The following is a 24,942-nucleotide window of genomic DNA, read 5'->3' as shown; positions in this document are numbered from 1 at the left end:
GAGTTCTTCTGTCAGCATCATAATACCACTGCCCCAAACGATATTGTTTATGCTGACAGAGGCAGATTTCTGTTGGCACAACTGTGTCTACACTGAGGATTTTGCCAGCATAGCTGTGCTGGATGGGGGTGTGGTTATTTCACACCCTGACTGATTAGAGCTATGCTGACAAATTCTGTAGTGTAGACCTGGACTAAATGATACTCTTTCCTTATTGGTGCAATTTTTGTTTGCTTGTTTAAGCTGAAATAAAGTAATTGCTGTTCAGTTTCCAGAATTGATATCAAGCTTTATTTCTGAAGTGTCCAAAAATACTTGCCCCCTTTAGTAAGACCAAGTCTTCTTCATTTGCCTAGTTAAATCTTACTCATTTATAGCAATATTTGTTTTTAAAGTCTTTTGAAATGTTAGCACGAGTTTTTGTGTGTACTTCAAAACCTTTCTCACTAGCATTCATTTAGTCTTTTTATTGCTTCCAAAACCGCAACAGAAGAATGGGATCTGTACCATAGGTTATGCTGAGCCTGTTAATACACGCGGAGCTGTTAGAACTTCCTTAAAGTGGCATGAGAAGCTTGTGTGAAAACAATTACGAAATGATCCAGGCTCTTTTTTCAGTGTGAGGAAGATAGCAGCAGTGGTAAAGTCAGTGGACTTTTAATTTGCTTATGCTGTCTCTACTTAATGAGTATTTATCTTACTCAAGGAATGTTAAAACTAGGACTTGATTTTCAGCTGGAAAGGAGAAGGCCAGCGTACAAGTGCTTCCCTTTGTTATGAGCATACTAGAGATGGGAAATAGTGATTAGGTTCTAACGGAGCTATCAGGGCAGGGTTATGTTCTGTTGTTTGTTCTCCAGTGCTCTATCCAGCCTAGTTCTAATGGTTTTAAGTCATGGGGCTTCCATTTAGGCCAGGTCTACGCTAAAAAAAAATAGGTCAGCTGAGCTGCATTGCTCAGGGATGTAAAAAAAAATCTACACCCCTGGGTGTTGTAGTTAAACCAACCTAACCCTAGGTGTAGGCAATGGTGGGTGATGGAAGAATTCTTCTGTTGACCTAGCTACTGCCTCTTGGGGAGGTGGATTATCCAATCACTGTAGTTAATCCTTCCCATTGCTGTCCTGAGTGTCTATACTAGGGGTCGGCAACCTTTGGCATGCGGCTTACCAGGGTAAGCACCCTGGCAGGCCGGGCCGGTTTGTTTACCTGCTGCATCCCCAGGTTCGGCCAATCGCGGCTCCCGCTAGCTGCGGTTCGCAGTCACAGGCCAATGGGGGCTGCGGGAAGTGGTGCGGGCCGAGGGATGTGCTGGCCGTCGCTTCCCGCCACCCTCATTGGCGTGGGATGGCGAACCGCAGTCAGTGGAAGCGGTGATTGGCCAAACCTGTGGACGTGGCAGGTAAACAAACTGCCTGGCCCTCCAGGGTGCTTACTCTGGCAAGCCACGTGCCAAAGGTTGCCGACCAGTGGTTCTCAACCTATTTACCATTGTGGGCTGCATACGCAGCTCTGTCTGGGTTATGTGGACCACATCCACACAATATATATACTACCTGTATGGCCCTGAGGCTGTCACATGGGCTGCAGCTGTGTGCTGATTGGGCCGCAAGCGGCCCGCAGGTTGAGAACCACTGCTTTACACTGACACGCTACAGCGGAGCAGCTGCAGCTGTGGTACTGTGGTGTTCCTAGTGAAGACATAGCCAAGGCCATGTCTACACGTGCAGCGCTGCTATGGCTCTGCCATCAGCATAAAAAAACCACCTCCGCAAATGGCAGAAGCTACGTTGGTGTGAGACGCTCTCCTGCAGACGTAGTGCCGTGCCCACCAATGTTTATGTCAGTTTAACTCCAAGGGTGGTTTATTCACACCTGAGCTACATAAATTATGCCAACGTAGGCTGTAGTGTAGACATAGCCCTAGAGACTATATCCACTGTCTGAAACATTAGTGTTTAGCGTGTAAGCTCTTTGGGGTAGAGCCATGTATATGTTACTGGTGCGGGGCTTTACACAGGGAAAAATAGTCCAGCCAATAAGAGAGATCATCTCTCCATTTCCCCAGGAATTTCAGCGTTTAATTCCTGTGGTGAGGAAGGACCTGGTAATGTAACAATATCCAGGGATAAAAGTTAGGGCTGTCAATTAATCACAGTTAACTCACACAATTAACTCAAAAAAAAAATTAATCGCAGCTTTAATCGCACTGTTAAACAATAGAATACCAACTGAAATGTATTAAATGTTTTGGATGTTTTTTTCTACATTTTCATGTTTATTGTATTCTGTGTTGTAATTGAAATCAAAGTGTATTTTTATTACAAATATTTGAACTGTAAAAATAAACAAAAGAAACAGTATTTTCAATTCACCCCATACAAGTACTGTAGTGCAATCTCCTTGTCATGAAAGTGTAACTTACAAATGTAGATTTTTTTTGGTTACATAATTGCACTCAAAGACAAAACAATGTAAAACTTCACAACCTGCAAGTCCAATCAGTCCTCCTTTTTGTTCAGCTAGTCGCTAAGACAAACAAGTTTGTTTATATTTACAGGAGATAATGCTGCCCTCTTCTTAATTACAGTGTCACCAGAAAGTGAGAAGAGGTATTTGCTTTGCATGGCACTTTTGAGGCTGGCATTGCAATGTATTTACGTGCCAGATATGCTAAACATTCGTATGCCCCTTCATGTTTTGGCCATCAGTCCAGAGGACATGTCCATGCTGATGACGCTCATTAAAAAAGTAATGTGTTAATTAAATTTGTGACAGAACTTCTTGGAGGAGAATTGTATGTCCTCAGCTCTGTTTTATGGATTTTGCCATATATTTCATATTATAGCAGTCTCGGATGATGACCCAGCACATGTTGTTCATTTTAAGAACACTTTTTCACTGCAGATTTCATAAAACGCAAAGAAGGTACCATGTGAGATTTTGACCCAAGGTTTTAGACTCTGAAGTGCCTTCCAAAATTTGAGAGGGATGAGGTGTGGAGCATGCTTTCAGAATTCTTAAAAGAGCAACACTCCAATGCGGAAACTACAGAACCTGAACTATCAAAAAAGAAAATCAACCTTGTGCTAGTAGCATCTGACTCTGATGATGAAAATGAACGTGTCGGCCCGCATTGCTTTGGATTGTTATTGAGTAGAACCTGTCATCAGCATGGACGCATGTCCCCTGGAATGGTGGTTGAAGCATGAAGGGACATTTGAATCTTTAGTGCATCTGGCATGTAAATGTCTTGTGATGCCAGCTACAACAGTGCCATGTGAACGCCTGTTCTCACTTTCAGGTGACATTGTAAACAAGAAACGGGCAGCATTATCTCCTGAAAATGTGAACTAACTTGTTTGTTTGAGTGATTGGTTTACCAAGAAGTAGGACTGAGTGGACTTGCAAGCCCCATCCCCTCGCTGAGCCCCCTTGCTTCTCGTCCCCTGATGGCCCCCCGGAGACTCCTGCCTCATCCAACCTGCCTCGTTCCCTGTCCCCTGATCACCCCTGTCCCATCCACCCCTCCTTGTCCCCTGACTGCCACCCACCGCCCCATCCAAACCCTCCTCTAATTCCTGACTGCCCCCTGCTGCCTCATCCAACCGCTGCCTCTTTTCTGACTGCCCCAACCCCTATCCGCCCCCTGACCACTCCGAACTCCTGTGCCCTCTATCCAACCCCCCCACTCCCTACCCCTTACCCAGAGCACCAGGACAGGCAGCTGCACCGCCCGGCTGGAGCCAGCCATGCCACTGCGCACAACACAGCACCGGGTCAGGCCATGGCTCTGCAGCTGTGCTGCCCAGCAAGAGCTCACAGCCCCGTTGCCCAGAGCATTGCACCAGTGGCACAGTGAGCTGAGGCTGTGGGGGAGAGGGAACAGCAGGGGAGGGGCCGGGAGCTGGCCTCTTGGGCCAGGAAGGAGGGTCCTGCGGGCCAGATGTGGCCTACGGGCCGTAATTTGCCCACCTCTGTCTTAGAGGCAGGGCTGTCTGTGCTTATGCAGTGCCCCCCACGCTTGGGGCCCCAGTACTGGTGCCTCTAGGCACTACTGCTAAAACCTGTTGCTGTAGCCTGTATTGTGCTGTCTAGTAGGGGAATTGTGCCATACAATTGAAGTCCTTACCTCAGAGTGCTAGATCAGGGGTGGCCAAGCTGAGCCTGAGAAGGAGCCAGAATTACCAATGTACATTGCCAAAGAGCCACAGTAACACATCAGCAGCCCTCTGTCAGCTCCCTCCGCACCTCCCACCCACCGGCAGCCCTGCTGATCAGCGACTCCCCATCAGCTGTTTCGTGGGGTGCAGGAGGCTCTGGGGGGGAGAGGGAGGAGCAAGGGCACAACAGGCTCAGGGGAGGGGGTGGAAGGGGTAGAGTGGGAGCAGGGCCTGTAGCAGAGCCAGGGGCTGAGCACTGAGCACACCTCCGCCCCCAGTACATTGGAAAGTTGGCTCCTGTAGCTCCAGCTGTGGCCAGTCTGTGCCTATACAAGGAGCCGCATATTAACTTCTGAAGAGCCGCACGTGGCTCCGGAGCCACAGGTTGACCACCCCTGTGCTAGATGTTTGAGGATAGGAAGTGGTACAGTCCACAGCAGACTGGTGAGATCTTTATGGGTAGAAGGGGTCAGTTAGCGAGGAAGGGTGATCAGTGAATGTTGTTTAGTCAGGTGTTTCTGGACTTCACAGTGGCCTTTGGAAGTGGGAAGTCAGGACTCCAGCTTGGGTAAAAGTATGAGAGGCGTAGGGGGAGAGAGGTGCAAACGATTGAGTTTCTGTCTCAGAAGCTGATGCAGCAGTTGTGGTGAAAGGCCTGTTATATTGCTACAGGGTGATTCGGCTTCATGTCCAGCAGAGACCTCTCCTGAGGAGGCTGCTGATCTGTATGGTTACTGTCCTTGTCATGGGATCTTTGTTACTATAGATGTCAAGATTATCGCTCTTTCCACCCCACAGTTAGCAACCTGCTCCCGTTATTGTAATAAAAGAACGTTGTGTGAGTGGACTTCTGACTCTGCACTTCAAAACAAATCTATTAACGGGGAGAGATTTTAGTGAGGCGGATTGGTGTTAAGGGGCAGGCAGTGAGTGTGAATGGCTTGCTAGTGATTCACTGAATTTTATGGGACTCTTAATATTTCTTGACTGACAGACCTACTTGGAGGAATTCTGAATCTTGGATAGAGCCAGAATCACACACGCTCCAAAGTCAGGTGTCAAGAGCAGAAAGAGGTGAGGGACTGGGGTGGGGAAGAGTCCTCTGTTAAGAGATGGATGATGCATGAAATCATGGTGAGCGTAACAATACTGCTGGCTCGGCTCCTTAGAAAGAGGTGACTTTTAAAACCTATAAATATTTTGGTCCCCAGAACTTTCTCCTCCAGTAGTGGGATGGTTGGGACTTGTTGGCTGAATGGTGCGTACTGGTGAGAGGGCAGCTTTTAGTATTAATCTTTTGTTGACGTTTTGCTCTCTACTAGGGGAGGACAAAGTTGATTTCAAACTTTTTCCCTCAGGCTGGATTGACTTGAAATCACCATGTGGAAAGCTTCCATTTAAAATCGTCAATTTTAATCAACTTTCCTATTTGTACCTCAGTTATTTTCTAAAGAACGGGACACTCACACTTGAAATATGTTGATTTACTGCTAAACAGAGCCTTTACACTAGATTTGGTACATCTTTTTGCTAGGTGGGTCCACTATAATGATATACATTTATTTAAGCAGTTATGTAGCTTAATATTTTCAGCTTCTTAATTCTACATATTTTGTATGTTAGAGAATGAATGAGATATTGCTTACATACTACTATTGTGCTCTTTTTATAAAGCTTAACCATAAAAATTAGATTCCCCTCAGCCTTTAACTGAGTTTTTCATAGAGGCTCAAGCATATTTATTTTTTTATTTGAATGTTTGAGGAGATTATAACAAGCTTAGTCCTCAACATATTTTGTATTAAATTCAGATTTTGTTTTAAACAGTTTTTAATAAAAAAAAAAAAAAAAAATCAAAAAATGGGATTTAAATAAAAACTGATTCCCCCTAAATCATTGATTTTTATCCACCCTGTTTTCCCTTAAGTGTCCTTGTTCTGGGATATGTTGGCATTTCTCTTGAGATGATTTAGGAGAATTAAAAATCCTCAAGTGTTTTCTAAAGAGATTTATAAATACTGTAAACGTTGGAAAAACTCCTTTTTAAGCATAGTGATGTGGGGAGATCCTGCCTTATCAAAAAAACATCAGTGTCCAGAGGCACCAACTTCCCCGGGGAGGGTTGCTCAACTCTCACCCTAGGTCCTGCTCCCACTCCACCTCTTCCCCTAAGCCCCCGTCCTGCCTCTTTCTTCCCCCTTCCCCACCTCTTCCTGCCCCCAGCCCCTCCTGCATGCTGCTGAACAGCTGATTTCGGGAGGTGCTGGGAGGGAGGGGAGGAGCTTCTTGGTGCCCTGGTGGGCAAGAGGGCTGGGGGGACATGGAGGAGGAGTTGATCTGTGGGTGCTCCAGACATGGAGTTGGTGCCTATGTCAATGTCCCCCAGGGCCCATTTACACTGGGAAAACCATGTACCGCAAATGGCTCCCTCTAGCAGGATGGCTTGCCCATAGGCTGGAGAGCCTGGGGCTAAACCAGCCCTGATTACAAGATGAGGCCCACCTGAGAGAGATCAGGTGATTCCAATACAACAGGCAGCAGGAAGCTGCAACGAAGGCGGTGGTTGAGAGGAGGGCATGACAGTAAGATGCGGGATGCTCAAGAAAACAGGAGCCTGAGAAAATCTGACTTGAAGCAGCAGCTACAGAGGGCGAACTTGACTCCTGCAGAGACATCAGATTGTGACTTAGCTCTTGGAAGTAGGGCTGAGAAACCTCTCTGTCCCCCACTTCTCCCAGCTAAGAAATGAAAGAGACTGAACTGGTTTGGGACCTGGAGGGCCAATGGAGACCTGAGGACTGAATAAATTGGATCCCAGGTGGGGAATGTTTTTAATTTTCCAGGGGACTGTAAGGTTTGTTTAAGGAGCCCTGTGAAGGAGAAAATGGGCAGAGCACTGCAGAGGCACCCCTGGTCACACGGAGGCCCCCAGTAAGTGGTCATAGCCTTAAGGTCAGAAGGGCCCGTTATGATCGGTCATCGCACTACACTCTGCTTCTTCCTCTCACTGCCAACATGGTTGCTGATTTTTTCCTGCATATGTGCCCAGATTCAGGCATAGTTCAGTGCTTTTTGGAGTGCAGTATTCTTTGAGTGACCCTCCACATGGTCTCGTTGCTGAAAGATGCACCCGGGGTGCAGCAAACTGCTGGGGACTCCTGGAAGCAGTGCCCGTTGGATTGCTTCCCCCCCCTTGCAACTCCTGGCATTCCAGAAGTGAAGCTGTAAACGGGGTAGGGGACTTCAGACATCTGTTCTTTCCAGCCATGGTAGCCTGTGGACCGGGAACCTCTGGTCAGTCTCTTTTGGCTTAGTGCTTCGGAAGTTTTGTTCCTAGAGCCCCTAGGTCATTGTCTTATGTTAATGTAATTCCACCAGTCTGTGTCACCAGCACGTGCCAACATGTACAAGCTGAGGCTTATGTTGAAAGAGGGGTAAGCATTCTTCATTCCTACGTACCTCGCTGTGCTGTTGTCTAGCACTCTTGGCCACCCTGGATCACGTTGAGCTTGACTGACCCTGTCCCTTGGAGCCAGAGGGGAAAACGTTTTCAGCATGGCTGGTGGGGAGCAGTTTTTGTTCCTCGCTGTCACTGACCATTTTCCGGATGAGCCCTAAGAAAAGAGAGAAGGGTGGGAGGGGGAAGATCCTGGGGAATTTGTCATGGCACTGAGAGTCCCCATGGGTGTGGGGGATTTAAAAAGGCTCTTCCTAGTTGGATTAAATTATCCTCTGCTTTAGCTGTTGGAACTCTTGAAGATGGCACAGAGTTTGTAGTCATTAAACTATTCTTGGTCCTCCTGTAATTTCTTCTGTCTAAAGATTTCAACAAACAACTTGGTGAACATTCATTGAGCCTCTCACCCCCTCTGTGAAGTAGGTCTTTATGATCCAGGCCTTACAGATGAGGGAATTGGGCACAGAGGGGAAGTGCCTTTCCCGTAATCACACAGACACAGTTGCAGAGCTGAGAATAGACTCCCGACTTCAGGACTCCTAGTTTCTTGCTCTTACCACTGTACGCTCAGTGATGTACCAGCTGAAAAAGCGTGACTCGTTTTTGTCAGTTGCACTCTGGGTCTGACTGAAATCTGGCGAAGGGCTGTGGACGGCAGGTGTCTGTCTGATGCCATCCAGCAGGTTGTGGTTTTCTCACTGAGGTAAGTTCTTTGTCATGGCAGATCGTTTGGTTCTCCAGCCCATTGGTAGTGAATGCTATTAGTCTTCCTGTTTAACAGTTCCCACCTTGGGGCTCAGTACAACTTTGTGTCTTGCAGCGAGACATCTTGGATTGGATAAGAGCTGAGTTGGAGGATGAATAGTTCTCCTCTGGGACAGGGTGAGTCTGCTGGAAGGGTGGAAGTAAAAACAAAACTCATGTCCAAAAAATCCTCTAGTATCCAATTGTCTTAGGAACCAGTGTGTTTAAACTCTGTAAAACCAAACAATTCTATCACTGAATATATACTACGTAGTTTGGCTAAGCTGATCTCCCCCTTCTGGAGGTGTCTGATTTGTCCATGCCATATGATCAGGGATCCTAGAAATCAGTTTGCCATGGAAAAATGAGGAATTTGCATCTTTACAGCAAATTTTTATATTTTGTAAAAAAAATGGAAACACATAGAGTAGAACCCTGTTTATCCGTACTCCATTATCCGCTTCTGCGTATTAACAGAACTGCCAGCCCTGGGTGGCTGGCGTGTTGGCTGTCAGCCCTAGCCGCACCGCTGTCAGCCCTGGTCAGCTGGTGGTTCGGTTAATACAGACTGCTGGATAAGGGAGGCTTGGATAAATGGGGTTCTACTGTGCATCAGTAAAACATTGTGTTCAACTAATACCTGTATATATTGTGGCTAGGGAAACTAAAGTTCAGCGTTTCATTGTTCGTTCGTTCACTGATTTTATTTTATTTTTCATCAGAGAATTTTGGTCTTTATATCACAGAAAACTAGGATCCCTGCTTATGTACTGTTCACGTTCTTTGGCTTGGAGGTGATTACTCCTGGCTGAGTTGCTATGGTGACTTTATTACGCAGGTGCTAGTCGTCTGGCCCCTGTGGTATTGCACTGCTCCCTTCGGCGCCTTCGGAGTGCAGAGCTGGGGGCCAGTGCAGTGGAGCAGCAGCAGGACTGCCATTGAAATCGTGTCTGGGCGTATAAAGAAGCCTGTTGGGTTGATATATTAAGTGACTGGGTGGCGGGGGGCTTCACAGACAATTACTTTTGTGCAAATGAAATGATACATTGCAGTAGTTAGCCAGGACTTGGAGGTGAAACCCCTGGGTTCTGTTCCCAGCTCTGGGAGGAAGTGTGGTTCTGGAAGGGGACTGGGGCTGTATATATCTGATCGCACAAGGAAACAGCCATTTTCAGATCAGCCTGGAAGCAGGCATGGTTAAGTAAGCGCTAGAAATTGAGAGTGAGGAGAGGAGGGCAGTTGATTCTTTTTCACTGGCATGACCTCTGTCAGGAGAGAGATGGGGATGGCTCTGGTGACAGGGAATGAGTACTGAGCTTTTTCTTTTGGGGTCCTAGGTCATATCCAGCTCAGGGTGGGAGTGACTGAAAACTGTTTCCATCTTGTAGCCCTTGTGAAATGAATCTGATGGCTCTCAGGCAGTTCCTTTTGCACAGTCGTCCATGTTACCAAAACCACCATCACAACTGGCAGTCTGTGGCAGTCTCTCTGGGAAGCCCAGGATTGAATGGGCCAGAGTAACTGAATTCTCTCCTCTGCTCAACTCCCCACTCCCCGTTTCAGGTCTGGATTGACGCACGCAGGCGGCAGACAGTGTGAGGAAAACATGACCTGCGGCCCCTTGTGCTGGACGTGGTTTTTGGACAAACAGATGGCGTCAGTCTCTAGGGCTGTCCATTGCAGCACTGTTTAACAGCACTAACTTCGCACTGAAGGAAACAATTCTTGGATGGCATGTCTGTCTCACGAATAGGGCCCTACCAAATTCATGGTAGATTTTGGTCAATTTCACGGTCATAGGATTTTAAAAATTGTAAATTTCATGGTTTCAGAGATTTAAACCTGACATTTCAAGGTGTTGTAACAGTGGGAGTCCCAGCCCAAAAGGGGATCATGGGGGCGGAATCGTGATGTTGCCACCTTTACTTCTATGCTGTTGATGGCAGCGATGCTGCCTTCAGAGTTGGGCGGCTGGCAGTATCTGCTGCTCTCCAGCCCCCCAGCTCTAAGGGTTAGTCTACGCTAGAAACACTACAGCGGTGTAGCTGCACCACTGTTATGTGAGTGGTGAAGACGGTCCATGCCGATGGGAGAGAGTTCTCCTGTCGGCATAATAAAACCACCTCCGCGGGAGACAGTAGCTATGTTGGCGGGGGAGAGAGGGCGCTGTCCACACCCGCACTTAGGTCAGTGAAACTTACTGCTTATTCACGCTCCTGAGTGACATCAGTGGTAGTGTGTACAAACCCTAAGTACCAGCACCATTGTTCGCAAAGTACATCCACCTTCCTCAGGTGCTCAAAGCATTTGAGCTTTCACTTTTCTGCAAAGTCCTCTAAGCCCAGAAGAACCTGAAGGTAATGTGTGGGGAAGGTTCACTTTTGTCTTTTAAAATGATATAGCTTCATAGAGGTTTGAACAGTATTTTAACAACTGTGCTTAATACCCTGCTTTAGCGGGTGACTTGAACTGGGCTGTGACAGTTTGATCCTATCTGTTTCTGCATTTCCTCTGAAGTAGTTTTAGAGGCTTGGTTCAGAACCTTGGATCAGATTTGTAAGTTTAGACAACCTTTTCAGGGATCTTTCTGTAAATAAAAGTTCAATAAAAAGTACTGGATATTAAGCGGCAAGAGCTGCCTTTTTTTGATTTCAGTGTTAGGGAGACTTTGGAAGGACAGAAAGCTAAAAACAGTGGCTGCATTTCAAGCAGGCTTGGATAATTCTGTGAGTGGTGTTTGTGGCTTTCTGCACTTAGATGATGAAAATCCATTCTCACACTCAAGGAGGAGGGAGATACAGAATTGCCTGAGGGGGAGTGTTTAAGAAAAAATTCTCTTCCTCCACTTGCATGGGCAGCGTTTCATAACCAAGTGTGCACAGCTTTTCTTTTGCATTACTCTGAAGCATCAGGTGTTCCTGGCCAGAGGCACAGTATATGGGACATGATGGACAATTAGCCTGATAGGACAGAGCAGTTCCTGTGTGTCAAGAAAACAAGTCGAAGGGCCTAGTTTTGGTCACTCTGACTTTAGTTGGATTGGAATCAGCGACCCCAAGATTAAAAGAATTTCTCATCACCCTATCCCTGAGGTAATTCTGTGTTCATGCCCTTCCAAGTGTGTGTTTTTGAGTAGCCTGCATAGTTAATGAAGAGAAGAGGGACAGTCCTTTCAGATGAGACATGCGCTCTCTGTCTGGTGCCTGCAGCCCAGTTCCAGTGCATCTGGGCTGATTAGCAAGGATGCGGCTTGGACTGTTCCTGTTTATACAACTGAATGTTTTAGATACCAAACCCTGGCAGAGACTGTTCCGTTGACACCATCTGTAGAGGCTTGCTACTAAATTGAATTCTTATCTGGGAGAAAAACAGGCTTTTTTTCCCCCTCCCCAGAACTGTAAGAGAGAACAAAACAGCTATGTTTGGGTGGATTTTATTTGACTACAAAACAAAAGCCTTTAAAAACTGGTAACCAGGTGTGGTCTGTTGTCTCTCGGGCTATCGTTGGACCAGAACTTAGCAGGGGTTGACTGACCAGTGGCTGTTTATTGAGAGAACAATAACATTTGCAGTTCTCAGAGACCACTTAGTGTCAAGAGTTTCAAGCCTTCTGTTTTTTTACATTGAGTTTATTTCCTAACTTAAATATTTGCTCTAACTCAACTGTTAGTCATGGGATTAGATGCAGAAATCATTGAATGAAATTCTCTGAGCGGTGTTGTGCAGGTCAATAAGGTGATCATAATGGTCCCCTCAAGCCTTAAAATCTGTTAAACCTGCGTTCTGTTTTGAGGTCAACCTTCCCTTGCCTGATTGGAACAATGCACATTATTCATTATAAAGCTTTGCTTCCCTAATCTTGGACCGCCTTAGATATGTGCTTTAAGTTGCAAGCAACAAGTCCATCTTCCTGGGACCTATCTAGCAGTGAGCATTTTGGGAAGGTGAAGAATTGTAGTTCTCATGTAAAGCCTATTTTGAAAATTACGGGGAGCATATTTGAATTAAACAAAGCCTCAACTGCATTATTTAAGATACTGTAATATCAAAAACTGATCAGGCTTAAAATCAAATGGGCTTTTTACCATCAATGAATCTTTTACTTTTTGGACTTCACAGGTTGGAGAGTGAAACTAAACTGGTCAGTAGTGCTGAGCGACTAATTTGACTTTTCTATCCAGGGGCCAAACTGAAAAGTGTGTGCACGTTTTGGGGGGTGGGGGAGGATTGGTTTGGTTCAGCCCATAACTGATTTTTTGTTTTGTTTTGCGCAAAAAAATTAAAACATTTAAACCCAGAACAAAATGTTTTTGGTATTTTTGCTTTTTGGGTCATTTGGGAGGGTTGAGGTTCCCCCTTTTCTTTTGTTTTTAGAAAAAAAATTAGAAAAATTTCTAAGTGAAATACAACTTTTGATTTTGGAAAAATACTTCTTAAAAAAAAAAAAAAGAGAAAATTTCCAGCTGAATCTGTTAGCTGAATTTGCCTTGAATTTGCAAATAGTTTTCAGTGCCCTGAAAAATGGGCTTTTTGGCAAATTTACTATTTGCTGGGGAAAATGTCATCCATCTCTACTGATCCGATCTATTCAGTTCTCTTGGATTGGCATGTACCACAGGTAGTGTTTGGCTTCCCAGCACTGCAAGTGAAGTGTTAAATTGCAAATCCTATTTCCACTGCCATAAAACTGAAATCAGTTCCATTCATCAAGAGGGTTCTTGACCCCACCCCCTTCTATTTATTTTATTTTTTGCAAAACCTAAATAGACATTGGCTCAAATTCACGACTGGTGGAAGTCACTGAAGGGACATTGGATGTCAAACTGCATGATATTAGGCAGCTTCAGCTAATAATGTTGTAAAGGGAGTAAATAAGAAGCGCTATGTTGTTTTCACACTTTTTTGGGCTGATCCTGGCTTGGTTTTGAGACTACTTAGGCACATCTGCCTTGTTTATGACCTGATTGTTTTTTCCCTTCTCAGGAATGGCGTGAATGTAGAAGGGGCAACGCACAAGCAGGTGGTGGACCTGATTCGAGCAGGAGAGAAGGAGTTAATACTGACAGTGTTATCCGTTCCGCCCCATGAGGCTGATAACCTCGACCCCAGCGATGACTCTTTGGGGCAGTCGTTCTATGACTACACTGAAAAGCAGGCTGTGCCCATCTCCATCCCAACATACAAACACGTGGAGCAGAATGGCGAGAAGTTTGTGGTTAGTATTGGCTCGAGCATGCCTTGTGGAGTCCAGAATTGAGGAGTTTTCCTGCTGATCAGGTTCTAAGCTGTCAGAGTTTTCCGAGAGGCCTGGTTTTTAATCTGATCCCTCAATTCTGGTTGTCAGACCCTCTCCTTCAACCTCAAAGAGGCTGTAATACTGACCATGTCTTGGAACTCCAGATCCCATTATTTCCTTTAATTTTAGTGCATGTAAAGGGTGTAACAGTCCCATGTATGAAGGCCTCTGATTCATAGAGCAGCAGTAGTGCAAACTTTCCTCTCTACCTGGGTCCATCCCAAAATCATCATAACAGAGGAATCTCCTCTAGGGCTGAGATGACCTTGGCCTCCATGGTTCATTCAGTCCCTTGGCTTCTTTGCGGAATCTGCCAGCAAGGAAGCCAATTAGTGCCTGTTATGATACTGTTTTTTTTGATGCCAACACGTTCCTGTTGGGATACTTACTCTTTTTCTGAACTGGGTTATCTGTCAGTTTTCAGCCAGTTTATCCAAGCAGGGTAGCTCTGAGCAGTGGGTCCCAGAGGGTGACCTTGACAAATGGCCTTTGGTTGACACTTTCTATTCAGTACCATCAGTTAGCTCATATATGCTTCTATATCCTGTTTTATATTAAGTGCCTAGAATACCTGTGATAGATACCTAAGGAGTATGATCATTGAAGAAAAACTCCCCTCTCATGTTTGTATTCCTGCAGCTTCCCACGCAGCAGAATGAAATTGAAGTGATTGATTGTGTCGGTTTCACTCTGCTGCCTTTCCTGAGAATGTGCTGTGTGTATGAGTGATCCTTCACTAATCTTCAGGGAAGTGGCCAAAGATTTCACATACAGGTGTTACGGTGGCCTGATTTTCACAGTTGCTGAGCATCTGCCACTCCCACTTAATTCAGTGGTAGCTGTTTGCATGTTCAGCGCTCCTGCTAAGCAGAATAAGTGTGTAACCTCTGTACTATAACAAATGTTAAGATTGTGTGTGTGTGTGTGTGTGTGTATTTCTTTCCCTTTCTGTTCTCATTAGTTAGGGATCAACTGTAGAAAGTACCACCTTCCTCCTGGGTGGAAGACCCTGCCTGACTGCCTTCACTATGGGAGCTGGCACTCATTCTTTCAAATAACATGGTCTGTCTTGAAACTGCTCCTTATCGGATGCATCCTCTGAGGCTTGCTGTTGACTCTGGCTTATCATGGATGCTTGGCTGCAGCTTGGAATGGAATGCACTAGCTATTTTGCATGTTTCCAATCTGGTTCCCTTCTTCCAGAGATGTAGAGAGGGGAAAATCTAATTTGAGTTGTGGATGATTAAAGTACGCACTTCCCTTCCATTGTTAAGTTTTGAAAGAAAATCTAATTGCTGCAGATCACAGAATAAACTTTTATTTTTCTCTTGGTGGCAGTTAAAGTTTACTTCCTGATTACTGTTCTTGGTTTGAATCAATTGGGAAAAATCTGTTAGTCACGTTTCTGCCCAAAGACTGGTGCTGGCTGTTGCTGGCAGCTAGGCTGCATGTATTTTCATCTAGCTTGTGTTGCTGGCATTTGCTGTGCTTTGAACTGAGAACACACTACTGACTCTGAAAGGAGATTTGAGGCTTATTCACAACAAATCCACAGAGCAGCAAGAGCTTCAGGAGGGGTGGAATCGCTTAAAGATTGCTTGTAGTCAGAACAGTGGCGGTGTAAAAATGGCACCATCTTACTAGACTCAGCTCCTTGTGTGTCTGAGTCGCGTCTATAGATGTGACTAACACATTTTCACTCCTGTTAGCACTTCTGAGCCCATCGAGCTTTGCCAAAGCACATCTGTCCTCGTCTGCAGCATCTTCTGCTGTTCCCCCTCTGGGCCCATGCATCTTTGCCAATGCACCTCAATCCTTGCCTCAGCACCCCTGCAATTCTAGTAGCACACCCAGCAGCTTTGCTGGTTCACCTCTACAACTGTCACCTCAATCTTGGTCTGCGGCATTCCTGTTTTTGCACTTCTGGGATCCCTACAAGCTCTGCTGATGGATTTCAATCCTGGTCCTCAGTCCCACATGCCATTCCAATCCCAGGCTGCTTTTGAGTACTCTTCCAATTGCTCCTGGATTGTGTGAGTGACTCTGATGCTTTCATGATGTGAGATCAAACTTCTTCTCACTTTTGAGCCACCCTGTCAGATCACGTGTGAGAGCTTGGACACACCATGTTGCAGAGACCCGTGGTCATAGTAATTTTACCATGAGCAAATGGAGATGTGAATGTTCCTGGGCACCGCTCCTGTAGTGTTCACCTGGGGCATGGCTGAGAGGGCTCCAACCTGCCAGAATTAAGTGAGGCATCTATTACAAGTGGAATAATGGCTGGGAAGCAACACAAAGAGATGTAAAGCTGTTCACTGGATTAGGGCAAACTTACACTGAGAATCTCATTTTAATGGCTTACAGGTCCCAAAGTGGAATTTTGGGCATGTTCCAGTGATATTAATTGGCCAGGCCTCATCTGGGCCATTTTACTTGGCTCCTTTGGTTGTGTTTTATGTTCCCTGAATGCCTCTGTAGTATACTTGTTGAGCTGTGTCCTGTACTCCATCCATTGGGGCTAGAGGCCTCCAGCACCATTAGCCTTCGTGGTGATTTGTGTAGCGAAATGGTGCTTTGACAGCATACGTGTTAGGTTTGAACCACGAGAAAAATCAGCAAAGAATCTTAAAGCAAAAAAGAAGAAATTCCATCCGGTCTTTTGTTTTCAGTAAGTGACTGTCAGAGACAGAGCCAGCCACAAGTGTGATATTCTTCCCCTCTCAAATAGGCGCTTGTCAAGAGGACAGTTACTGGTCACCAGCTCCTGGGACTGGTCCATAGATCAGTGTCAAAGTGAAAATTCTCCCAGCATTGGTTCCCAGTACTTAAACACTCAGGCATCTAGGGTCCTTTAAAAGTGGTTATGATAGTACATTGCCTGGGGTGGGGGAGAAATGGTGTAAAAACTGCCTTGGCCAATTCACTGCCCAGACTGGTTTTCTTTCTCCGTTTTGCCTCTTATCACCTTACCCAGAACCTTCCCTTCACCTCCTAGTGGCTAGAGAGCTGCTGTTTCAATCACAGAGAACTGGATATACAGTTGCCGAGGGTCTTGAGATGCGATGTCAGGGTCAGATGAGGTACTGCTTTTTGGGTGGGGTGGAGGGGCATGCAAGGCAATCGTGCGCTGGTGAAGAAATTTTTAAAGTGAACTCAGCTGGGTTTTGAATTGCTCTGCCCAGACTGAAAGCTTGACTGAACCTGAGCAGTCCCCGCTGTGTGCATTGCAGTTACAGTTCGGCGTGTAAGGAGCTGACAAATGACAAATTGGTTGCTGGTTTGCTACTTTTTCCCTTACAGCATAGAAAATGGAGGTATTTTCCCATGGAGAACATGACAGTGTGTTACTGTTCCAGGAACCCGGCAGACGCACAGAAGCGTGTATGTTTTTGGGGAGGCGAGGACTAGAACTTGGTTCATCACCAAGAAGCAGAATCTAGTGTGAGGCTTGTAACCTAGGACATGTACCGTGTGCTTTTAAATGGAGCACATTTGATCCTCATGGAAACAAAGGATTCAGGGCAGTGGCCAGACATAGTGCGAACAGGGAGTGTGCAAGTTTCCCATATCACAGTTCTATCCTGTAGCATCCCGTGTTGTTCCAATTCTGGGCTCTGCACCCACGCCAGGCAGATGGCTAAATTCAGTACCCAGTTATAGGACAAGAGGGAAAGGGTGATAGAAACACGAGTCTTAGTCTAAAGAGAAGAAATCTTGCAAGGAAGCTGTAGCAGCTGTATCTGTGCTGCAGGAAGCCTGCAATGTGGCTGGAATGAAATGCAAACTTAAAATGACTAGACAAATGCAATGTATGTTCTCAGCTGGACAGAGGTCAGCTAATACTGGCCTCGCCTCCTTGTTTCTTCCCTCCTCTGGGGTTCTCCAGCATCACGTCATGAATATATGCTTTTGAGCAACGCAAGAGTTGTGCTTTGAAAAAATATCTTTTTTTTTTTTTTGGGAAGGTCAGAGGTTAGGTATTCCTATGGCTAATGCTGAAAACAAATTGATTCAGATTCCGAGACAACGCCCTGTACAGATCTTGGAAGCGAAATGGGACTCAGAATTCTTTGATTTTCCAAGAGCTGTGGAAGGTTCTCTCTTGTGTCTAGGGTGGTGCTTTCTGAAATACTGTACTTCTCTGACCTGCCAGGGCTTTCAGTGTTGCAAATGCAAAGGGGAGTTGATGTACGACTTTGGCAAGATGGTTGCTGATGTGCAAATTTATCTTGTACCCGCAAAAGGGGTGTAAGCGTGTTTATATCTTTAGCACATTCCTTTCCTCCTGTGAAGCTGGTTAAGGCAGTGTCGCATCGGTTGGTGCTTCTTTATCATTGTGGGCATATTAGCGATGCAAGGACTTCTGCAAAATTGATAAGAACCTGGTGTGTGGTGTCAGTTCTTTATGCCAGGGGTTCTCAACCTTTTTCTTTCTGAGGCCCCCACATGTCCCCCGCCCGCTATAAAAAGTTGACAGCCCACCTTTGTCACAACAACTGTTTTTCTGCATCTAAAAGCCAGGGCCAGTGTTAGGGGATAGGAAGCAGGGCAGTTGCCTGGGGCGCCACACCACAGGGATCCCTGCAAAGCTAAGTTGCACAGGCTTTGGCTTCAGCCCCACGTGGCAGGGCTCAGGGCCCTGGGTTTCAGCCCCGCACAGCAGGGCTTCAGCTTTCTTCCCTGGGCCCCAGCAAGACTAACACTGGCTCTGCTTGGTGGCCCCCCTGAAACCTGCACGCGGCCCCGCAGCAGGGCCTGGACTTCATGCTGTCTGGGTGGTAACACTGATTCTGAATCCCTTGCTTATCTCTGGACCCCTTAACAGTATTCTTTGTAAAGACCTTGTCACATGTAGTGTGTAGAACTAATTGACCTTAAAATTGGAGGCTGGCTAAATGGTGAAGGCATGATCTGTAGATGTGTTTAGATCTTTGAAAGGTGCCCTGATGTGTTGGCTAAACCCCCCTTCGCTCTAGATCGTTTTCCTTTCCTTTCTGATGTCAAATTCCCATCAGGCTACAGAGGCCAAATCCCATTTCCTGAATGACCTTGGGATGAAATAAGAGCTATGTGCGCAGCACAGAAGCTAGTTGGATGACAAGGTGTTTCCAAAAGTTTTGAACCCCTCTCCCCTGCCCCATTGTCTCTTGCCCAGCTGGGAGTGCCTGACAGCACCAAGAGTCTCTATTCAGTCTTGGAGTCTAAGCCTGATCCTTGATCAGAGGCTGTCTTTGGGCTCTGGAGGAATGTCTGTGTTTTAAGTAAGGCCTTGTGTATTCTGAACCTAAACATTGCAGCAAAGGCCCTGGATTTCTGTGGCCCTCTGATGCTGAATTCTGCAGCAGACTGGAAATTCAGCTGTAGCTTTAAGTGTGTGTGTATACATATATATATATATATAGTGTGTGTGTGTGGCGTTATTGGCTATGGAAACAATTGATCTAATCAGTGCAGTATTTCTTGTTTGATGTTCAGTTTGTGATTCCTTCAAATTTTCTTCATTGTAGAAGTTGTCAAGGTGGAAGCTGGCCACTGGCATCTGGGTAGTACACAGCTGGGGCATTTGGAAAGAGGGTTAGGGTGCAGTTTTTTGTAGGTGAAAGGCAGCTTGAACTCCTTTTTCTTATGCCAGTTGTTTCACTGCCCCCACACCAGTCTATTGCTGTGTCAAATAGTGATGCCTGGAATCGTTAGTTGGTGTGTTTCTCTGACCAAATGATCAGCTGTGACATAGAGAATGATTTAAATTGCTAGCAATCTTCTAACCTACCATTAAGCTTTGATGTCAACACCCCATTGAGATGACTGAGGCAGTTCTCAACTCTCAGCTAATTTCAGGCTGTCTGCAGACTCAGGAAGGCAGCAGTGCATCTGTTTACATTTGGGAAGCTTTTTATTGCACTAGACAACTTTCCTGTCCTTCTTTTCCCTCTGCATCCTGCTAGGTTTACAATGTTTACATGGCAGGGAGGCAGCTGTGTTCGAAGCGGTACCGGGAGTTTGCCATCCTCCACCAGAACCTGAAGCGGGAGTTTGCCAATTTCACCTTCCCACGCTTGCCGGGGAAATGGCCTTTCTCTTTGTCGGAGCAGCAGTTGGATGCCAGGCGCCGAGGGCTCGAGGAGTATCTAGAGAAAGGTAAAGGACCAGCTGAGCCAGAAGCACAAGCCCAGTGCTACATTGAAGCTGTTGGCTTCCAGGCAGATGAAAGGTCTTACAGAGATGGCGGTAAAGCTGACCAGCAAGGGAAAGAGACTCATTTAAAACCAGGCTCGATTTTCCAAGGGAAACACTGCAAGAAAAACCAAACTTCACTTGCCACAGCGACGTGTGTGTTATTGACTTACTGAGCACTTCCAACAACAAAACAGTGTTTGTAAATAACGGCCCCCCCATGCATTACAAACTGTGTTGCATGGCTTACCAGTAAACACACAGATGCTGGATAGAGTGGGGGTAAGAGGGAGCTAAGGACAACTTGGTATTGTGGAGAGAATCGTTCTTAAGATCTTTTTCTTAGGGAATCCCAGTCAGACCGCCATAACATGGCCTTGCCACTGCTGTATGTTTTAAAGGGTGGTATGCCTCTCTGTTTAAGCTTCTGTGGCTTAGAGCCTGGAATCTATAACTTCAGTTGCTTATGCTGTCTGGGTAGCAATGCTGCATCCATATCCCCTACTTTATCTGTGGACCTCGGAAGTATTCTTAGTAAGAGACCATGCCCCACACGTGTCAATCAAGGCATTGTAAGTGGGGATCAGAAAGGAGTTTCCACCCCATGGTATAGCCCTGTACTTGGCTTGCCTTGAAGCAGCAGGGATTGGCTATTGCTGGGTGAGATGGACTGTGTGTGCCCATGCAAGTGCTTGGGCCAGTTGCCAGTTTGCCAGCCTGAGGATTCTCTGCACAGAATGGGTACAGCCTGGGTGTTAGCACAGCAAGCTTGTCCCCCACATCGCTTATATATCTCAGCCCTGCCTTCCATGGCCATTGAATCCACAGCCTCCCTGTTAAGTCTTTCAAGAAAGGAATAAATCAGTCTCTGTTAGCGTTGTGGACCCTGTCCTCAGTGGCTTAGGTACCACTTCATTTCACACAGGCCACCTACCAGTGACTGACAGTTATCTTCCCTTCCCCCAGCCTCTGTTCAAATCAGCCCCCTGGGGCGGAAGGCTCTTGTGCCCTCTTCCAGGTATGATCCACTAACACAGCATTCTCTTTGTCCTGCAGTATGTTCCATACGAGTCATTGGGGAGAGCGACATCATGCAGGAGTTCTTATCGGAATCAGACGAGGTAAGTGGGCATGCTAGAGACTAGGCCGGAGTGCCAATCCGATGCTCTGTTTTCTCTTTCATAACTGTTACCTTCAGACTGTTGATTGTAACAAACTAAACCCCTAGGTAAAGTATGGCCAAAGAGAGCAGGTCAGGTAGTTGCTTAGCTATCTGTTGTTGCCCAGTTACACACAGAAAATCATGGCAAAAAAGTAGTAGCCTGATGTATCTGTAACCCCAGAAAGCTGCGTGGTTGGCCACTGGGTACCATCGTAATGGGGGCAAAAGGCTTGTCAGAGGTTGCCATGTGCCTCTGTTATATCCGTCTGCTATTGATACAGCCATTCCAGGGGATTGCTGCAGTGAAGAACAGCTCTAATGCTGTTCTTGTCAGTTCCTGGAGTTCAGATTTCTACAAACAAGCAACCAAACTCTCTCAATAGGGGGCCCTTGCCTTTTGTACCATGTCCCCTTGGCAGGCCCAATGTAAGATCCATTGATTGGGTTTGTTGCTGGCTGTTTGTGTTAATGTTGCATCTTGCAGCACTGCTGGCTTCTGTGTAGCCTCTGGTAGCTTGAGTAGCTTTGCATTTGCATGTTACTCATATTTTATGCTGCAGCCTTTGGAAGCCAAGGCAATAAATGTTATAAACATTAATATTTTATCTTGGAATAATTTAGTTATGATTGCAAAGCGGCAGCTGTGAGTTATTTTCCCACTAGCTGTTGCTTTTTCTCCCCAAACTTCTTCTGGTATGTAGAGCTGCTGTATCCAAGAGTGTCTCTTCCTTCATTGGCAAACTTAGAATGCACTGATTCAAGCAAGTGGAAAATCCTATCCAATCGTGACCTGAAATGGTTCATTCAAGTTCCTGTCTTGTGATGCTGCTGGATTCACCTCTTCCTTTTTTTCAAAAGTTGCCTTTGTTGCAATCAGAAATTTAGTTTCTGAGGCTTGAAGATTCATTTTGAAGTGCAGTTATATTCTGAAAAGTGACTATGTAAAAATGACCTCTTCCTGTTTAGCAAATCTGTATTTATAGAGACGCTGGTCCGTTACATCTATAAACACAGGCCAGAATTTGTCTACAGAACCCTTAGAGAGGGGGGATGATGATCCCATGATTAGAGCGCTGGGCTGGGGTTTAAGAGACCCTGGTTCAATTTCCTGCTCCACAACAGACTTCCTGTGTAAGATCTTGGGTAAATCACTTAATGTCTTGATGCCTCAGTTTCCCTCTATAAGGAAGATAATAGTCCTGCCCTGCCTCACACGGATGTTGTGAGGATAACACATTACTGTTTGTGTAGGGCTCAGATACTATCATAATGAGGGTCAGATAAACTAAATACCGATAGCGACAGGTGAACCAGAAAGAGCCTGTTTTAATTCTCAGATCCCAGCGTGAGTTTGCTGGGCTGGCCGTTAGAAAAATAAATCTTCTTGTAAACTTAGCCAACTTAATTTGTGCATATGTGCCATGCCACTTCTGGATCACTTCTCTGGAGTAAAATAGCTCCTTTTTAGGACTATTGTATCTCCTCCAGTACCTAGATTCTTGGTTGGATGCTCTGTGGCATGATGGGAAGAAAGGACTCTGATGGATTACATGTTCTTTTCTCTTTTCCAGAATTACAATGGTGTGTCAGATGTGGAACTAAGAGTAGCACTACCGGACACAACAGCAGTGACAGTCAGGGTCAAAAAGAACAGCACTACAGACCAGGTGTATCAGGTAAGGTCCATGTTTGTGTGAAACTTTCTAATGATCTGAAATAGATTAATGTGGCTCAAACTTGAAGCAAGACCCTGCATGCAAAGAGAAACCTTTCCCTTTGCTGTTCTCCGTGGTGGTGGGTTCCAGTGGAACTATCCCTGCAATAACACGACAAGGGGGATCGTGCTGGAGAAATCCAACCTTGCATCTTGGTGATGGTGTTTCCTTTGGCAGTTTCTCCTGCAAGGGCAGAGTCGTCGCTCTGTTAATTTTGACTGATAATATCTTAAAAGCTGCAGCAGGATTTCTCTAATCACTAGACAAATTCTATCTTGTGGCAGCAGAGAGTTAGCTGTCGGCAGGCAGTGAGAGCTTGCAAACCTAACGTATGATTCTTGTGCAGCTGTCTAGTAGGGCAGTGACTTGAGTCTTAATAGGAGCAGTCTGCGTTGGGGAAATCGTGAGCGTGGGGTTAGTCTTTAGCTGCCTTGTATAGTTGGACTAGTAGGTTTAAGTCCTGACCCTTCAACTCCCGTCGAAATCATTGCAACGATCTTAACTCGTTTACTGCTTCGTGAGTATGCCTAGAGTGTGGTGCTGCTGCCAAGGGATCCATTTAAAGTAGGTTAACAGAATGCAGCTAGTACTGCTGTAACTGAGAATGGTAGCTCATAGAGAATTAATGGGGGAAACCTGAACAAATTAAAGTGTTGCTATAAGTAACAGAGCCAAAGGACAGGCATGCCAGCAAAATCTCATGGGTTCTAGATTTATGCAGTGAAAAATTGTGCTTGTCTAATCAGACTCTGTGTATATTAATGCATTTAGGACACAGTCTATTGAATTGCACGCTTGTATCGAGGTCCTGCTTAAGCATGGCTCTATTATCAGCATGCAGGACTGAAGTACTGCTGGAAAAACTCCTAGGGGAAGTGGGGGAGGGCGTCTGTGCCTGGTGTACTAGGAACCGAAACTTGAGGCACCAGAAGAAAAGATGACCTAATTGTCAGCTGTGGCAGTGCTTGAAATCTGCAGCAGTTTACAGAAGAAAAGAGTGAGAGAGAGACTCTGAGCCCTAGTTGTGTGACTGAACAGGAACAGTGTTAAAGCTTTTCTTGGTGACTAATACCCGGGATCGGTGACTTGTAAATAACGTGTGAAGCTAGGCTGGCCCTGTCCCTGAAGGAGGTCAGGTGAGTGTTGAGCACTATTTTGCTGACACAATTTTTCCTTTCGGTTGCACTTTAGGCTGTGGCTGCAAAAGTAGGAATGGACAGCACTACAGCAAACTACTTTGCCTTGTTTGAAGTGATCAATCACTCCTTTGGTAAGTCTCGTAATGCTCCCAACACAACCACGCAAAAGTTCTGCAGCAGCAGAGCCTGCTGGCATTCTCATTTTGCTCTTGTCTGCTCTCAAAATCCAGAGCCCCCAGGGGAAATCTACCAGGCCTTGGAGACTCTGGTATTGAGGAGCCCTCAAAATTTGATGGTTTTTGCTTCTGCTAATGGTTGACTTTCCCTTTTTTAAACAGTTCAAGGAGACTAAAACTGTAAGAAACGAAACTGTGAGAAACGAAAACATGTTTTAGTTCTAAGGATTCCAGTTTGCTTAAGATGCTCTTTATAGTGCCTGGGAGGATGAAGTGCTGAGAACTCTGATGGCATTTGAGCCTCGGTTGTGGGAGTCTCTCGGGGTTTAGATGATGACACCTCCCGGCCTTTGCTAGAGATAAGTAAAGCATACTGATTTTTATCTGTTTTTTTTTTTTCAAATCAGCAGCAGTAGCGCTTCTGTTTTTCTCCCAGTTTCAAACTGGATTTGCTGAAGCAGAAGGAATTCCAGTAACTTAAATGTGACTGTTAGATTGTATGTGCTAGGCTTTGAGCCAAGGAGTCCTGATTCCTAGCCCTGTTCCCACAATCTGTATGTTAACAGGTTTCTTACATAGCTGAAGGCGTGCCTTGTGCTATGCTGCTAATTGTGAAATATAGGCTGAGATAATACAAACTGTTCCCGCTGGCTTTTGCTTTGGAAGACACGTCTGGCTTGGATTGCAGAGGCATTTTTAGATTTTTAAAGAAAGCACTTCTGAAATATCTCTGACACAGCAGACTAGATTGGCATGCAGATCTTGATCCTGGATCATCAAAGAGTAGTGGTTCATCCCTGTCTCCTGTGAAGCAGCCTCAACCACAAAATTACTATTTGATTCCACCGAGTTACAGTTGCTTTATCAGAGATACCTGGTGCTGAGATGACAGGGCAGGATCCCAGGGCATTGG

At 45.8% G+C, this 24,942-nt stretch overlaps 1 protein-coding gene across 4 annotated transcripts in view; it reads left to right on the top strand.

Moving 5' to 3' along the window:
• Positions 1 to 24,942, top strand: part of SNX27 (sorting nexin 27) — a 56,413-nt gene that overhangs the window by 10,077 nt on the left and 21,394 nt on the right. For 3 of the 4 annotated variants that reach the window (XR_004371986.2, XM_032768016.2, XM_032768015.2), the window contains exons 2-6: positions 13,348 to 13,579; positions 19,609 to 19,801; positions 20,894 to 20,958; positions 22,571 to 22,675; positions 23,906 to 23,984. Coding sequence is in view for 3 of the 4 variants with exons in the window: in XM_032768016.2 (XP_032623907.1) it covers positions 13,348 to 13,579; positions 19,609 to 19,801; positions 20,894 to 20,958; positions 22,571 to 22,675; positions 23,906 to 23,984 (674 nt within the window). In the remaining variant the exon portion in view is untranslated. Of the gene's footprint in view, positions 1 to 8,304; positions 8,324 to 13,347; positions 13,580 to 19,608; positions 19,802 to 20,893; positions 20,959 to 22,570; positions 22,676 to 23,905; positions 23,985 to 24,942 lie in introns of those variants that run through there. The other variant, XM_075071108.1, reaches the window with a different exon arrangement.

Source organism: Chelonoidis abingdonii, chromosome 11 (genome assembly GCF_003597395.2).
Source record: "Chelonoidis abingdonii isolate Lonesome George chromosome 11, CheloAbing_2.0, whole genome shotgun sequence".
NCBI lineage: Eukaryota > Metazoa > Chordata > Testudines > Testudinidae > Chelonoidis > Chelonoidis abingdonii.
This window is presented reverse-complemented; position numbering and strand designations above follow the sequence as displayed.